We start from the raw sequence: 18,564 nt of genomic DNA, 5'->3' as shown, positions 1-18,564 counted from the left end.
GATATTGCGGATCATGTCCACTGCACATCGATAAATGCCGACAGCATATGCTCTCGACATTTATCATTGCACCAGCAGTTCTTGTGAACTGCTGGTGCAATACCACCCCCTGCAGATTCGCAGCCAATTGGCCCCTAGCAGGGGGTGTCAACCAGATCGTATTGGATCGGGTTGGTTTCCGGCGATGTCTGTCCGCCGCCTCAGAGTCTAAAGACCGCTGCTTCATAACTTGTGTTTCTGGCGAGCCTGAAGGCTCACCAGAAACACGGGCCATCAAGGGAGCTTGATAATTAAGCCCCAAAGGCTCCATTTGCATCAATTACAAATTAAACTGAAATGTTTTCCCTACAATTTAACTTGATTTTGTCTATATTTTAGTATTTATTTAATTTCTGTTAGTTAAAATAAATGTATGGTGAATATTGAGCAAACTTCACCTGCATAGAGCTGGTAAGACAAATCCGTGAGACAAGACTTGTGAGAGAGCTTCAGACATACCCTGGCACCTCTTCTGTTCAGCCCAGGTAACTGCCCTGTCCTCCCTACTTTCTGAAGCTGTCAGTTTTAGAGCTAAATCTAAATGTATTAAAATATAAATAAGAAATTGCAAAGCTTAAATGCTATACTGAAAGGACTCAATCAAAAATATAAAGTGATATAAAATACAAAGCACAAAGTTTAAGTGTAATAAAACTTTCATACCATGCAGTGCTGTACCGCACTGGGCTTATCTCTCCTTCATATATAGAAATAAGAGAGAGTTTTGCCCTTTTTTCTTTTGAATATTCAGTGAGTTCAGCTCCTATGAAGCCTGAACTGCAATTTCTCTCCAAGCTAGAGAACCTTTGAATATTAGGGCTTAAATCTCAAATGCTCTATCTACATACTTTCTTAGCAGCCTTCCTAATGCTGCTTCTGACCAATATCTCTGAGACCCACTCATTATCTCTTCACACTCCTATAATTCAGGGCTTCTCTCTGGCAGCAACTGTCATCTTCAGTCTATTATACACTACCTCCATTAATCAAAGCTTTAAAATTGTCCTCATTTTCAGAGAAGACTAGAAACCTAACTTCATAGGTTTGTAGCTCATCCAAAACCAAATCTCACCAGAAAGACATTTTCTCCAGCAGATCACTGGCAACAATCAGCACTTGCCTCAAGCTATGCTACACAGTTTTTTATGTCCAACTACCACTGATACATGAACAAGGGGATAGCTATTGGCATTTCAAAGTGTAAACCTTTTGGATAAACAATAAATAAAACACGTTTCCATGTCAAGTTCCTCTGTCCAGAATATCAAGTTTAACATTTTAAAAAAGAAATCTAGAAAAAAACAACAACAAAAATTAAAATGAGTCAACATAGTCAGCTTTGAAGCAGCAAGGCTCAAGCACAAGACAAGACAATTCAGATGCTTAAAGTGATGGTAAATTTCAGACTATAAGAATGTTGCAATACAAATATATTAATTTGCAAGTAAAACCACATAATTTTTTTTTTTTTTAAAAGTGGATTTATTTACTATCCTAATTGGTATTGTTAGTTCCTCCGCCCACGTTCCCTTTCTCTTTTGGCTGGGCTGTGATGTATAGAACAGTCACATCCACTCCCTACCTAGGCTTTCTAAGGACTTTAAAGGGGCTGGACTCATATGACACACAAGTTGATTGGAAGTTCACTGGAATTGTCATAAAAAAAGAGTTAATCCAAGTGGGCCGACATAACATTGACATGGATGCATTACTATATGCAATAATTTAACTCTTTCACAGATAGATTAACCTCTTAAGGACATATGACGGAATTTTTCCGTCATAAAACAATTGAGCAAACTGAAAGCTGTGTCCTTAAAGGGTTAAAAACAAAAAAGGTGCAAATATACTTGTTTAATGGCAAAGATTAAATATATGGCATTTGATTACTTAAGGTTTACCATCACTTTAAATTTAAAGAGACATTAGTACATGGTTACTACTCACCATGCTAATGTTTTCCTCCTATACCTGCAGCTCCGTTAAAGCCATTTTATTTTTAACCCATTACAGAAGCAAAATAATAAAGATCTGCATCTTTTTATTGGGCGGCACCATCTTGGTATGCACATTTTTCCACTGTCAAGGATATCAGCATCAATTTCAAAACCTAACAAAGCAAGCACATAAATAACAAAAAAGAAACACCACACTCTACAAAACAATTCGTCAACATTTGCACAGAAGAAACTTAAAAAGAAACAGTGCTAAAACAGCAAACAACTTGCTTGTTTTCTTGCTAAATTAGTATTTATAAACTCTCAGTCTAGCCACTACTACATAAGATAAGCAAGCAGACACTGCAAAACTTGAGTTCTATAGTCACATGAGTTTTGCAGCAAAAGTACTGATCATGGGCTATAATCAGATTGCAGCTGGATTAGATGTCTCCTAGCAACATTTCAAATGAAAAACTGCTGCATTGCCTTCCTATAGAAACCCCAGCCCTCTTGTGGGGTTGTGCTAGGAAGTTATGAACACTGCACAAATTAAGTTAAAAAAAATAAAAAAAAAATAGCATGTATATTCCTTTTAAAATGATGAATAATATTTATTGCTATAGTTTCTTTTGCGGATAACCCACTGCTCAGTAGTAGTAACGTTTTTTTTACAACAATGAAACAGACTGCTATATATCCCTTTAATTTCTTGAAATTTGAATATCTTGACAAGCAATCAGATAGAGGTTTGTTTTTTTCAGGACAACAGCACACCCATATTTCAGTGCTTTCACATCATGTATCAGTTGCACTTTTCAAAGCAACAATTTTTAGCATTTTAGACAAGATCATAAAAAGTATATGTATTTGAAAAATATATAACGTTTTTAACACTTTAGTGCTCTTTCTGTATAAACACAATCTGTAAGGTGTTTTATGATGTATGTACACAGTTCATAACTTGTTTCATTTCAGAATAAGCAATTTTAACTATTATAATTTTGGATACAAAAATCACATGGAGAAAAGCCTCTACCTGTAATTACGTAAAAAACAAAAAATATATACTAAAACAGTTCTATCAATTGCATACTATAGCATGGTAAAATAAGTTCCACCATTAAAATATTTATGGTTTTATATTAAAGGGACAGTGTGCTGTAAAACTGGTTCCCCTTAACCTTTTCCTGACGTTAGGACATTCTATGCTGTTCTAACTGCGCTGGAATTTAGCACAGTTAGGACGGCATGGAACGTTTAGCTGTACTGAAGCAAACGGTACATACTGAATGCGATCGGGTCATGGTGGGCGTGCCTTACGTTGTAGGCTCGCCCCGCTGACGGATCCCATTATTGAAATCTTGAGATTGCATGCAAGATCACGTGATTTCAATTTGTTAACATCAGGGGGTCGATCCGATATAAAGCGTCGCCCGCAAAAGCCGGCGACGCCAATATTTGCGCGGATTTGGTATCACATATACGGCGTAACCTAGAAGTTACGCGCGTATATTTCTGCCGTCGCCCGCAGTTTTTTGGGCCATAGGCAGGTATACCAAACCCGCGCAGTTTGGTATCCAATATGCAGCGTAAGGACTTACGTGGCGAAAATTTTCACCTCGCCACAAAAAGCAGCCGTAAGAAGCCTTACGCTGACTATTGGAGCCCCGTAACTCCCTAAACTAACTAGAAAATAAACCTAACACCTAACGCATGCGCAATGTCTATCTCCCTGTCAACCGCGATCTGCTAAAATAAACCTAACACCTAACGCATGCGCAATGTCTATCTACCTGTCAACCGCGATCCCCCCCCCCCCGAAATCCCTAATAAAGTTATTACCCCCTAAACCGCCGCTCCCGGACCCCGCCGCCATCTACATAAACTAACCCCCTACTGTGAGCCTCTAAAACCGCCGCCATCTACCTTATCTATCCCCTAATCTGACCCCTTACACCGCCGCCACCTATATAAAAATGATTAACCCCTAATGTAAGCCCCTTACACCGCCGCCATCTCTATTAAAATGATTAACCCCTAATTTAATCTACCTACCCTGCCGCCAGCTATATTATCTATATTAACCCTAAGTATATTATAGTTAATATAGGTATTACATTATATATATTAACTATATTAACCCTAATTATATTAGGGTTAATATAGTTAATATAGTTACTATAGTATTTATATTAACTATATTAACTCTATCTAACCCTAACTAAATTTATATTAAATTAATCTAATTCATTTATAAACTAAAATATTCCTATTTAAATCTAAATACTTACCTATAAAATAAACCCTAAGATAGCTACAATATAATTAATAATTTCATTGTAGCTATGTTAGGGTTAATATTTATTTTACAGGTAAATTGTTAATTATTTTAACTAGGTATAATAGATATTAAATAGTTATTAACTATTTAATATCTACCTAGTTAAAATAATTACCCAATACCTGTAAAAATAAATCCTAACCTAAGTTACAAATACACCTACACTATCAATAAATTAATAAACTACAAACATCTATCTAAAAAATACAATTAAATTAACTAAACTAAATTACAAAAAAAAACAAACACTAAATTACAAAAAATAAAAAAAAGATTACAAGATTTTTAAGCTAATTACACCTATTCTAAGCCCCCTAATAAAATAATAAACCCCCAAAATAAAAAAAATTCCCTGCCCTATTCTAAATTAAACAAATTTCAAAGCTCTTTACCTTACCAGCCCTTAAAAGGGCCTTTTGTGGGGCATGCCCCAAAGAATTCAGCTCTTTTGCATACAAATACAATACCCCCCCCCATTACAACCCACCACCCACATACCCCTATTCTAAAACCACCCAAACCCCCCTTAAAAAAGCCTAACACTACCCCCCTGAAGATCTCCCTACCTTGTCTTCACCACACCGGGCCGAACTCCTGATCCGATCCGGGCGATGTCTTCCTCCAAGCGGCAAAGAAGAATTCTTCCTCCGGCGATGTCTTCCTCCAAGCGGCAAAGAAGAATTCTTCCTCCGGCGACGTCTTCCTCCAAGCGGCAGCAAAGTCTTCATTCTTCCGGCGGCATCTTCAATCTTCTTTCTTCGCTCCGCCGCCGCGGAGCATCCATCCCGGCCGACTGAACTTGGAATGAGGTACCTTTAAATGACGTCATCCAAGATGGCGTCCGCCGAATTCCGATTGGCTGATAGGATTCTATCAGCCAATCGGAATTAAGTTAAAAAAATCTGATTGGCTGATTGAATCAGCCAATCAGATTCAAGTTCAATCAGATTGGCTGCATTCTATTGCTGTCCGATTTTTTTAACTTAATTCCGATTGGCTGATAGAATCCTATCAGCCAATCGGAATTCGCGGACGCCATCTTGGATGACGTCATTTAAAGGTACCTCATTCCAAGTTCAGCAGTCGGCCGGGATGGATGCTCCGCGGCGGCGGAGCGAAGAAAGAAGATTGAAGATGCCGCCGGAAGAATGAAGACTTTGCTGCCGCTTGGAGGAAGACGTCGCCGGAGGAAGAATTCTTCTTTGCCGCTTGGAGGAAGACATCGCCGGAGGAAGAATTCTTCTTTGCCGCTTGGAGGAAGACATCGCCCGGATCGGATCAGGAGTTCGGCCCGGTGTGGTGAAGACAAGGTAGGGAGATCTTCAGGGGGGTAGTGTTAGGCTTTTTTAAGGGGGGTTTGGGTGGTTTAGAATAGGGGTATGTGGGTGGTGGGTTGTAATGGGGGGGGGTATTGTATTTTTGTATGCAAAAGAGCTGAATTCTTTGGGGCATGCCCCACAAAAGGCCCTTTTAAGGGCTGGTAAGGTAAAGAGCTTTGAAATTTGTTTAATTTAGAATAGGGCAGGGAATTTTTTTTATTTTGGGGGTTTATTATTTTATTAGGGGGCTTAGAATAGGTGTAATTAGCTTAAAATATTGTAATCTTTTTTTATTTTTTGTAATTTAGTGTTTGTTTTTTTTTGTAATTTAGTTTAGTTAATTTAATTGTATTTTTAGATAGATGTTTGTAGTTTATTAATTTATTGATAGTGTAGGTGTATTTGTAACTTAGGTTAGGATTTATTTTACAGGTAATTGGGTAATTATTTTAACTAGGTAGATATTAAATAGTTAATAACTATTTAATATCTATTATACCTAGTTAAAATAATTAACAATTTACCTGTAAAATAAATATTAACCCTAACATAGCTACAATGTAATTATTAATTATATTGTAGCTATCTTAGGGTTTATTTTATAGGTAAGTATTTAGATTTAAATAGGAATATTTTAGTTTATAAATGAATTAGATTAATTTAATATAAATTTAGTTAGGGTTAGATAGAGTTAATATAGTTAATATAAATACTATAGTAACTATATTAACTATATTAACCCTAATATAATTAGGGTTAATATAGTTAATATATATAATGTAATACCTATATTAACTATAATATACTTAGGGTTAATATAGATAATATAGCTGGCGGCGGGTAGGTAGATTAAATTAGGGGTTAATCATTTTAATAGAGATGGCGGCGGTGTAAGGGCTCATTTAGGGGGTTATAATATTATATAGCTGGCGGTGGGGTACGGGAGCGGCGGTTTAGGGGTTAATAACTTTATTAGGTTGCGGCGGGGTAACGGAGCGGCGGTTTAGGGGTTAATAGCTTTTTTATTGTTAGGCTAGTGAGGGGGGATAGCGGATAGAGGGTTAGACAGTGCGGGCTATGTTAGGGAGGCGTGTTAGACAGTGCGGGCTATGTTAGGGAGGCGTGTTAGACAGTGCGGGTGTTTTAGACTTTAGTCAGGTTTTATAGGCGCCGGCAGTTCTAACGTGCGCAAGTCACTGGCGACGCCAGAAATTTGTACTTACGCAGATTTGTGGACATCGCTGGTTTGTGAGACTTACGGCACGTTAGCATCTGACGGCGACTATATGGGATGGCTCGAGTTGCGAGCTGAAACTGCGGGCGACGCCGGTTCCCTCACTTGCGCCGCAAACTGCGATCGATATCGGATCGCGCCCCAGAACGTTGTTTCCAATGGCTTGCTATATCAGTTGCAAATTATAAAATGCATGGGAAAGTACAGTTTTAGGTTTATTTTTGTATATGAAATAGCTTTTCTCCCTCTTTGAAAACACAACCCATTCGAGTGGCCAGAGATTACAGGGAGAGAAAGCATTATTATCACTCTGTATACACACAAATGCTTCATTTTTTATGTCTATATAAACAAAGCTTGGAGTGTGATTTATTCTGCTGTTTTTTTTAGAAGGTGACAAACAGGACATGCAGCCAATCTGGAGCTGATTTGACAGGGACTCAAAAAAAATCACACATTTTTTTAAACGTTTTAGAGGTGCACTAAACCCAATTTTTTTATTTTATGGTTCGGATAGAGCATTCAATTTTAAGTAACTTTCTAATTTACTCCTATTATTAATTTTTTTCGTTCTCTAGGTAAAGTTATTTAAAAAAGCAGCAATTAAAAACTTAGGAGCCAGCCCATTTTTGGTTCAGCACCCTGGATAGCACTTGCTGATTGATGGCTACAGTTAGCCACCAATCAGCAAGCGCTACCCAGGTTCTGAACCTAAAATGGGCCAGCTACTAAACTTTCATTCATGCTTTTCAAATAAAGATACCTAGAAAACGGAAAAAAATGGATAATAGGTGTAAATTAGAAAACTGCTTAAAATTGCATGGTCTATCCAAATCATGATAGAATTTTTTTTTTTATGCCTTTAATGTTTTTAAACGTTGCAAAGGCAACATTTTGACTGGCAAGTGCTGTTGGGTTTTAGCACTTACACTATCAAATGTTAAGATCTGTTTTTGTAGGGAGTTTTATGTCCCTAGCAAGATCTCAACCCACCCTACTATACAATACATATTAACTTTTTTGTATAAGGGATTTTACATTGCATGTGAATTTTAAAGCGCATTAATCTCAAAATGTAACTTCCTAAAATGTTGTAATAGCAAGTGGCATACAACTATTTTGATATGTAAAGTACATAAATAGATATATGTAGAGAGACAGAATAACCAAGTAAGTGTTGTGAAAGATCTGCCAAAAATAAATGTTTTAAAAGCAGTTAAACTGTCACTTACAGATGTAAGACAGCTATAAATGATCTCCTGCAGTGACCAAGCAATCATTATGTAGCTTGCTGCAAAACAAAAGCTGTAAATAGTCTAAAATACAATCCAACCTCTTTCACAATTTCATAATTAATTTGCAGGAAAGAAAACCAAATAATAAGCAGTTTTATACCATAAAATAATGAAAGTGCATTATTTTCTTACCATATATAATAAAACATTTTCTAGGGATATCAGTTTGAGATTAAGGTCTCTTTAATAAAAAATTAAAAACATTTTGATACGTATTAATAATTTTTTTGCTAGCTTTTGACTAAAAAATGCCCTTTAAATTGACTTGTCGAACTTCCTCTCAAATAGTGTACTTAAAGGGACACGAAGCTCAAATTTTTTCTTTCATGATTCAGATAGAGAATACAATTTTAAAAAAGTTTCCAATTTACTTATATTATGAAATTTTCTTTGTACTCTTGTTATTCTTTGTTGAAAAGATATCTAGCTAGGTAGCGTACACACGTCTGTAACACTACATGACAGGAAATAGCGCTGCTATCTAGTGCTCTTGCTAATGTATAACATTGTTGCAAAACTGATGCCATATAATACTGCAGACACGTGCACACTCCTGAACTTTCCTGCTTTTCAACAAAGGATATCAAGAAAATAAAGACAATTTGATAATAGACTGGTTAAAATTGTATGCTCTATCTGAATCATAAAATAAAAAGTTTGGGTTTTATGTCCGTTTAAGTGCACCTGACCCAGCTATATACTACACAGTGATTGCTCAAATCCATTTACATAAATCTCTAATTGGTTACAAGCAAAGGAAGTTTTCAAGTGATATATTTATGGGCTACTTGATTTGCAAAACCCTGCACAGTATGCTAAGAATGTGATAGTTTTAAATGTTTTACAACATTGATTTTACATTTAGATATTTTGCAATTCAGTGCAGACTTGCTGTTACATACAATGTACATAGCAACATAAAAAGAGCTATTTACAAACCATTTAACACATCCCAGCAGGTGAAATTGATAATTGGAAACAAATGAACACAAGAATATAATTGGCCTGCTTGCTCGCTTAAAGGGAAAAATATTTTCTTTGATGATTTAGATGTAGTGTATGTGATTTTAAATAACTTTCCATTTTACTCCAATTATCTAATTTTCTTTGTTCTCATGATATTCTTGAAAAAGATACTTATGTAGAATCAGGTGCTGCTTATCAGTGCCAAATTGGCTGCCGGGATACCATGAGTTTTCCCAGTGGGCTCTGCAGGGGCACATGCTTTGGGCAGGGAAGTCACCAAGCGAGCCTTGTGCGCATGCGTCACATATTTATTCAAGGCCACTAGACTCCTGGCGAATATATTGGGGCCTGATGAGTGACCCCTTAAAACAACTACATTGGCAAGCAATGTTAGCGGGTGGAGGCTAGGCTAGTAAGGGGGTGGAGGCTGAGCCGGCGGAGCTGGGGACAGTCTTCAAATATTTCCAGGGCCGGTCTGATTTCCCAATCTGGCCCTGCTGCTGATTGGTGTCTTTACATATATGCCTCACGTTATTGGTTCACCCACTGCATTCAGATGGTGCATTGCTGCTGCTTCTTCAACATAGGATGCCAAGAGAATGAAGGAAATTAGATAAAAGAATTAATTGGAAATTTGTTTTAAATTTGTATTCTATGTCTGAATCATGAAAGAAAAAATGTGGGTTTGTGTCCTTTTAAGTGCTCAAAACCAGGAATTTCTGAACTTTTCTCTCTCTGACCTTTATTTATGATAGTGCACTGGATATCAACAACGCTCCTGATAGCATCTCAATATGATATCCCATTAAACTGTAGATCACATACACTGAAGCTCCCTTTAATAAAGCTACGAAAGTAATATCTACATGAGGTGCTTCCATATACGTTGTATATATTCTGAATATGTTTGTTGATGATAATTCCACAATTGAACTTTCAAATTAAAACACCTTAGTACATTTTTCTTATATTTATATTACCCAACACCATAGCAGACAAAAAAACAAAACGTTTTGTAACAATATTACTTGTATTTTTTTAGATAGCAAGTTGCAGCCAAAGCAGAATATGTTCAGTGGAATTATATTTGATCAATTTGCACTTTACAATTGTACTGTATAATTAGGGTGACCATATTGCCGCTTTAAAAAGGGACACATGAAAAAACATATGTCAGGGTTCTCATACAAAACATTTCTTTAAACAGCCCTGAAAAGAGTCCTGACATATGTATTTTTAATATGTGTCCTTTTTTGAAGCGGCAATATGGTCACCCTATGTAAAATTAAAAGGGGCTCAAAAGGACCACTATACAGTAGAACTGCATAATCTGAAATTACATAGCAAAAGATGATGCAATAACACTTGCTCTTTCAAATTAGTGGTAGATTTATTTTTTTGACAAATTCAATGTTTCCTCCAATTTCTCTGTCCCCTGTATCATGTGACAGCCATCACAGACTATTATACAGGTACATATATACTGTTAACTCTTGTAAATGATGAATAGGAGCTGATGCCTCTGACATATGCACAGAAAATGACTGAGTAGAATTTGATAATAGAAGTAAATTGGAAAGATTTATAAAATTGCATAATCTATCTGATCATAAAAATTGAATTTTGGCTTTAGTGTCCCTTTAATAAGAAACAGTCCAGTATTTGTCCAGTAAAGGGATACAAAACCCATTTTTTTTCTCTTTCATGATTCAGATAAAGCAATTTTAAGAAAACTGAATGTAGCCACCAATCAGCAAGCACTACCCAGGTTCTGAAACAAAAATTGTCCGGCTCCTATGCTTACATTCCTTCTTTTTCAAATAAAGATAGCAAGAAAACAAGGTAAAATTTATAATAAGAGTAAATTAAAAAGTTGCTTAAAATTGCATGCGCTATCTAAATCATGAAAGAAAAAATGTGGGTTTTGTGTCCCTTTAATTAATCATACATTGTAAATAGGAAAAAGTGAGATATTAGCTCAATCCATATATAACGTGTAATAGATTACATTTCTGTTATTTAATTTAGTCTTGAAGGACCACAAACAGCCTGAGACTTCATTATCTGGCAACATGTAGCCTAATTAAAGTAAATTGACCTGATTAATTTATCTGCTTTCAAGAAGAGAAATTCTGGCCAGTAGGCCACTCAAGGTGCTTAGATTTGGACACTTCTGGGTCACATTATAAATGATATTTGTTCTGCGTTATAACTTTACTACATTGACAATTTAATTGATAATACATACACTCCAGAATACATTTAAAGTATTAACCTTAACTACAAAGCACTCAACAGTCTAACTCCCAACTATATTTCCTCTCTCATCGTGAAATATTCCCCATCCCGTCCTCTTCAAAAAACCTCTGACTTGCGTCTCTCTACTCCTGTTATCTCTACGTCCCACTCCCATCTCCAAGACCTCTCATGTGCTGCGCCTGTCCTCTGGAACTCTCTACCCCGCGCCATAAGACTGTCTCCTACCTTGTATAGCTTCAGACGCTCCTTGAAAACCCACCTATTCAGAGAGGCTTACTATCTCTCCTCCATCTCTCCCTAACCAAACTAATACATAACTGCCTGACTCACTGCTGCAACTACAACCGATGTGACTAGCTACCCTAGTCTTATGTCTCTGCACCCTAAACCTGTAGACTGTGATCTCTCCGGAGCAGGGCCCTCTTCCTCCTGTACTAGATTTGTTTAGTTTTGTTATGTTTTGTATTTTATCACAAATCCTTGTCATTTTATACCCCTATCATTGTACCCAGCGCTACGGAATTTGGCGGAGCTATACAAATAAATGATAATAGTAGTTCTGGAACTGCTCAATGTATTTGATTAATGGGACATAAAAATCCCTAAAACCAAATGAAAACTCATGATTCACATAGAGCATGGCATTTTAAACGATTTTACAATTTATATCTATTTCTAATTTGCTTTGTTTTCTTAATAACCTCTGCTGAAAGCATACCTAGGTACAGTAGGCTCAGTAGCAGCAATTTGGCTGTGCATTAATGTCTCTTGTCACTGGCTCAACCAATGCTTTCAGTTAGCTTTAATTAGTGCATCACTGATTCTTCAATAAAGGATAACATGAGAATGAAGCAAATTTGGGAAGTGGTTTAAAATCATATGCTCTATATATCTAAATCATGAAATAAAAAAAAAAATGATTCCATGTTCCTTTAACCACTGGCAGTTTAGTTGCTTAAAAAGCAGATGCTAACCTGTAGAAAACTGCATTTGCAGCTGAAATTCTGTATTTGGTGTTTTTCAAAAGTGCACTCCCTGGTAAGCTCCAGATGATCCCGGATTGTATATAAGGTTGGCACCTGTCCTGGGATGACTGGGGCTGCCCTGGAATCAGATTGTTCATCTTGTGTCCTGGGTCAACCTATTAATGTCTCAGACTTCTACCTCTTCATCTTATTTTTCATAAGCAGAGTCCAATTCTCTGAGCATCACAGCCCTGGCCGCTGAGCCTGTAAGCGGGGGTGGGTCCAGAAGATAAACAAAAGACTGCAGATGTACTTTCAGATTGGCACTGAGGGCACCAACAGGCAGAACAGAATATTCATGCTACTTTATGGTGCACACTGCTTGTCAGACCACTCGATTATAGGTCTTGCTATAAAAAATCTTACTTGGTTCGACACTGACTTGTGTGTGATTGGTGACAATTAAAGAGACACTGTAACCAGCTTTTTATATTATTCATATGAAAGACCAGCATTTCAATACAGTGATTTTTTTTCTGAAATAAAATGTAAGATGAAGGTTATTTAAATTTAACTTGAAACTAATATAGCAGTATCACTCTGGCACTTTTTGCTAAGATCAGCGGTTAGGTACAAATGCACATAGATAGACAAATTATTATTAGCCAGAAGTACTTATCAGTCAATGAACATTAGGAGCACGTACAACATATACGGATATATTATTTTCAAGTTACGTTTTCTGTGTGGTTCATTAATGCTCACTTATCTCTCCATTATTTAATGAATTTGTTACACGGAATAGAAAAGGAATTGATGAAGCTAGAGAGGACAAACCCATTAAAGATGAATTAAGTGACATATAAATGCATGTTTGTCACTAGTGAACAATACTCACTCAGCCCAGATGATTTTCAGTCTCATGACTTAAAATATAAATATATATATATTATAGAAGCACAATGATGCATATTTGGGTTAAATTCCCTTCTTAACTAAATAAAAGACACAGGGTTGTGCTTGTTCCATTTAGATAAAGTATCTGTTCACACCTCGCTTGTGTATGATGACAGCTTGTCCATATATTTGTCATAAAGGAACAGTCCATGCCAGAATTGTTATTGTTTAAAAATATAGATAATCCCTTTAACCCCAGTTTTGCATAACCAACACGGTTATTTTAACCCCTTTGTGACCAGCGACGTACTCTGTACATAGCTGGTCTTTCAATGTGGATTGCTTTTTTGATATTGCGGTCCCCATGATGCCTGCAGGAGGGAGGTAAGTCATAATAGCTATGTCCTGCAGCTTGCAGCAAGACCTGTGCTAATCTGACCTGAAATAACCCTTAACGGCCAGCAACATACAGGGTACAATGTGGTCATTAAGGGGTTAATATACTTTTTACCTCTGTAATTACCTTGTATCTAAGCCTCTGCAGACTGCCCCTTTATCTAAGTATTTTTGACAGACTTGCATTTTTGCCAGTCAGTGCTGACTCATAAATAACTATACGGGAGTGAGCACAATGCTATATATACGTCACACACGAACTAGCACCATCTAGCTGTGAAAACCGGTCAAAATGCACTGAAATAAGAGGTGGCTTTCAAGGGCTTAGAAATTAACATATGAGCCTACCTAGGTTTAGCTTTCAACAAAGAATATCAAGAAAACAAAACAAATTTGATGATAAAAAATAAATTGGATGCCCTATCTGAATCATGAAAGTTTAATTTTGACTAGACTGTCCCTTTAAATGGAAATTAAACACCTTGTAAAAACAAGTTTTCTGTTCTCTTGCAACACAGAGTGATAATGTTTTACAACAGATTAAAATTTTGCTCTCTGCAAATATTTTCAATGGACAAACTCCGCCCACTGCTTGCCTTATTGGAGGAGCCAATCCAGACATTAAAGGGACATTCCAGTCAAAATTTAATTGCACATAGATTAATTACATCTGTGAATAGAAACATATTTGCAATATAGATGTATTGGCAAAAATGCTTCTAGTAAAAGTTATCACTCTTTTAGTGTTAGAATTTTTCTCTGCAGGTGCATGTGAAGCATAACTAGATATTGTCACTGCACCCACATGTTAATTAAATACTGCAGCTGCTCGGATCATCAGTGGGGCTTGTATCATGTCAACAATTAACAAATTGAGTCATTACCAGATGGTAAAAGTACCTTAGGCTCTCTGAGCAAGTGCTGTGTTTAAAATGCTGGTGCATGTTGCATACTTAAATACACTTTTTAAACAGCTATAGCTTTTATTAGAAGCATTTTTGCTATTACATGTATATGACAAAAATGCTTCTATTCAATACCGAAATGCTCCTATCTGGTTTCCAATTTTGGCTGGAATGTCCCTTTAATGGAGTAGACAAGACTAGCAATTGTTATTTTGTTAACACCATCTAGGGACAAATATATGGCAGGGTTAGGCTTTCTAAGTCTGCCATGTGCTCTTGCAATTTTCAGAACTTAAATTTAAATTTCATAGTTAACTTACAGGATAATTAAGCATTTATTTACTGTCTCTTTAAAGAGTGCCTATTTTTTTTTTAAATGAATAGATATATTCTCAGTAGGTATGCACTGCAATAAAACAATTAACAGCATGTAAATCTACATTTTGTTGAACAAGACTTACATTGTTTTGCATTTGTGCATTCTCTTTGAGTATTATTTAACTTATCTCCTTAGATGCAGCCAATTATAGGCAAATATAAATGGGCTTCTGCATCGATCAAACAAGCACTATGTAGCATGTTGCTGGGTCATAGTTATATATTATTCCGGATACAAGCCTGCCTCACCAGGGGCAGCAAAAAAAAAAAAAAAAAAACTATTTCATAAACAAATGAAAGAAAAACAAATAATACAACTATATTTCAATGTTTTATTTACATAATTAGGCAATTTATATGGTATTCCATTTTGAGCTTAATTCCCCTTTATTTACAATCTGCTGTTTCACAAGAAAACCATGATTGATTTTAAACAGTATCATTTGGAAGCAAAAATCTGAACAGTATTCTTGGAAAAGAGTAATATGATAGGGCACAATGTCAAATAGAAAAACTATTGTGGCTTAATGTGTAGACATATTTTTAATCAATTTGTATATTGCATTTATGAAAAATAATACTTCTAATGGTTCAATAAACTATTTCAGGTCTGAGAGTATCTGTATTTTTATATTGCAAAGAAATATTGTTGATATTGTGATAGATGTTTCAGATAAACAACATAATTGTCATCTTAACAAAGTAACACAAAATTTATAATTTTATTATAACATTTTATCAGGTTCTTGAAGGTGTCCAAGAATTGTTATAAAAAAAAAATTCTGTATAATAAAATACTGACAATACATGGGATTTTATATCAGGTACCCAAAGCAATTTATTTTAATTAAAATCATAGAAAATATAAATTGAGATGGCTGAGAAATGTCCTATTTTATACCTCATTGTAGGACAACACAGCAATGAAACAGTTAAGATCTTGAAACCACCAGAGTCATTACATCACTGCAATCACAGCAAGAAAGCTCAGACTCATATACAGCTAATGTTACCGTTATGAAACTAATATGATCGAATCAAGATATATACACAGTAATACTTTATAATGTATTTTATACAAAAACTCAAAATACTATAGTTCATATCATATAATTTAATATTGCTTGTGACATTCTGCCCAAACTCAAGTAATGTATTACTAGAAACTTCAATGTATACAACATAATTTAAGATATATACATTTTAAATGATAGATTTGCAAACAATTGGATATTCAATATTTTTAGATTATTGACACACTACATATTTATTATCTTCATCGTTCATAATCAAATTTAAGGAAATCACTTAAATGGACTGTATACAGATTCACTTATGTTAACAGCTGCTGTTGATTTAGTGTTCAAAATACAGTTAAATGTTTTTTTTTAAAAAATCTAATCAAATTTAAAATTACAGACATTATATGTTTAAATTATATCTACCAAGTTTATAGTTAAATCCCATTTGCCTTATAAGGTGTTATGATGACGTAATGCAGTTTATACTGTGACATATGACATTGAGCAGGTCAATTTACAATGTTGTTTTGTTATCTCTTTTCTCTGCTCTGCATTTCTCACCTTGAGCCCTCTGATCTCCCCTAGATGAAGCTGCAGTCTCCTATTCACCTCCCGGATCAGGTTGCTGTGATCTAGCATTGCACTCATCTTGTCAGCCTCTGCCCTGCGGAGCCGGGTAATCAGTTCCTCTTTACTCCACTTCATTAGCTCCTCATCAGAAACCTTAGCCAGGTCTTCTGCAGAACTTTCCCCAGAACCCTTCGACATATTTACTTATTCTCTCTTCTTAGTAAGAACTATAATTGTACTTATCACTGTGCTTTACCCCAGGCTTACTGTGCTAAAAAAACACAATATGCTTTCAACAAAGACAGGCAAATCCTTCAGTGACTTCAACACCTCTTGATAAATACATTATAAATAGGATGATCCTCCCCAGGAACGATTCTTTTTTGGGGCCATTCTATTTAAAGCTTTTTGGCATCAATTCTTCTCTGTTGGAGAACTCAATCCATCAAGTAGAATAAAATCCTAAATCAAAATACCATAGTGGTTTGAAAAGCAGCTTGCAAGAATCAATTTCTTTACTTCAAAGCATCTGCAAGCTCTTCTCGTTTCTCATGATTGTAGCTTCACTGCAGATAAAATAATGAGAGCATGCAGATGCCTCTGTGTCTGCTCTCCGCTGGGCTGCAATGGGAATGCTTTTGACTTGGAAGAGAGTTCCATTGCCTGCAGCAGACACGAGACACTCTGGCTGCTGCTTCTGCTGCTGCTTATGCTGCACAAGTGAGCTGACCCTTTCCCTGTCCTTCTATTCTAAAGATTGGCAGCCTAGTCCCGGATGTAAGTTTGCTTGTGCCATCTACTGGCTAACTTTTATTTCTTTCCGAGTCATTTTCATAATATTTGATTTTTACTGTCAGGTAAATATTAAAGAGACAGTAAATACTTTGAGATTGGACTATAAATGTTTTATTATAGGTAGTAAATCTTTGCAATATACTTTCATTGTTTATTTTATCCACGTTTACTGAAAAATCAATTGTGAAAATTATGGGCTTTTCAATTCCTGTTAAAATAAAAAGTACTCTAGAATTTAAAGGGACATTCCAGCAAAAAATGGAATTCACACAGTATTTCACTTTTAATTAGAAGCATTTTATAATATTCATGAATTAGTAATGACTCAATGTGTTATTTCAGACATGATAGAAGCCCCACTGCAGCTCTGAACAGTTGCAGTATTTAAAATGCTGGTGCACTGAAAATATCTAGCTATGCATCACATGCACATGCAGAGAAAAATGTTAACACATTTATTTTTTAGTAGACAACCCAAGGTATTAATCTAGGTCCATTTTGCTATATTTCATGACGCAGTTTCGCCGCCAAATGCAATCATATTAAAAAAAAAAGTATTTCATAAACTTTGGTTTTTCACTGAAATTACTGTATTTATACACAACTACTGCAGTCATAAGACAAATGATTATAAAAGCTTCTATGTGATGCCCTCTGTTCAGAAATAGCAGACATGCATGGCTTTGCCATTGTTTTTGGCTATTAGCAGTTTGCTAATTGCAGATGCGCCCCACACTTCTGAAATTTCCTGTAGTTAAGGGGTTAATGAGGTAGATTTTAAGGTTATTTTTAGCTTTAGTGTAGAGATTACCCTTTCACTTCCTGATCCCTACCTGATCCCTTCCAAACAGCTCTCTTCCCTACCTCACCCCCAATGGTCACCACTATCTTAGGTACTGGCAGAAAATCTGCCAGTATGCAGTTTAGGGAGAGGTTTTTATTTATTTATTTTAAAATTCTGTAGTATAGGGAACCCTGTTTGCCAGTACCCAGTTCCTTTTTTTTTTTTAATTTATATTAAAAAAAAAATCTGTAGTAAAGCGATCCTTCCTTACCCTCACTCCAACCGATTGTATGCAGAACCCTGCTCCCTTGACCTTTAGAGTAAGGAAACCATCCCTCTCCGTCCAACACAAAACATTTATTTTTCTGTTGCTTAAGAAATCCCCCCATCTTCACCTCCCTCCCCCTCTAACAATGTGCCGTCAGCCTTCCCTCCCACACCACCCACGGCAGCACTGCA

The 18,564-nt window shown here is 36.0% G+C and overlaps 1 protein-coding gene across 1 annotated transcript in view; it reads right to left on the bottom strand.

Moving 5' to 3' along the window:
- CCDC85A (coiled-coil domain containing 85A) overlaps window positions 1-16,925 on the bottom strand; it is a 171,472-nt gene extending 154,547 nt beyond the window's left edge. The window contains exon 1 of the mRNA XM_053712028.1: window positions 16,518-16,925. Coding sequence (XP_053568003.1) covers window positions 16,518-16,724 — 207 coding nt within the window. The 5' untranslated portion in view covers window positions 16,725-16,925. The remainder of the gene's footprint in view (window positions 1-16,517) is intronic.
- Between the last annotated feature and the right edge of the window lie 1,639 nt (window positions 16,926-18,564).

This window comes from Bombina bombina, chromosome 4 (assembly GCF_027579735.1).
Source record: "Bombina bombina isolate aBomBom1 chromosome 4, aBomBom1.pri, whole genome shotgun sequence".
NCBI classification, from domain to species: domain Eukaryota; kingdom Metazoa; phylum Chordata; class Amphibia; order Anura; family Bombinatoridae; genus Bombina; species Bombina bombina.
The sequence above is the reverse complement of the archived record's forward strand: the minus strand, read 5'-3'. Positions and strand labels throughout refer to the sequence as shown.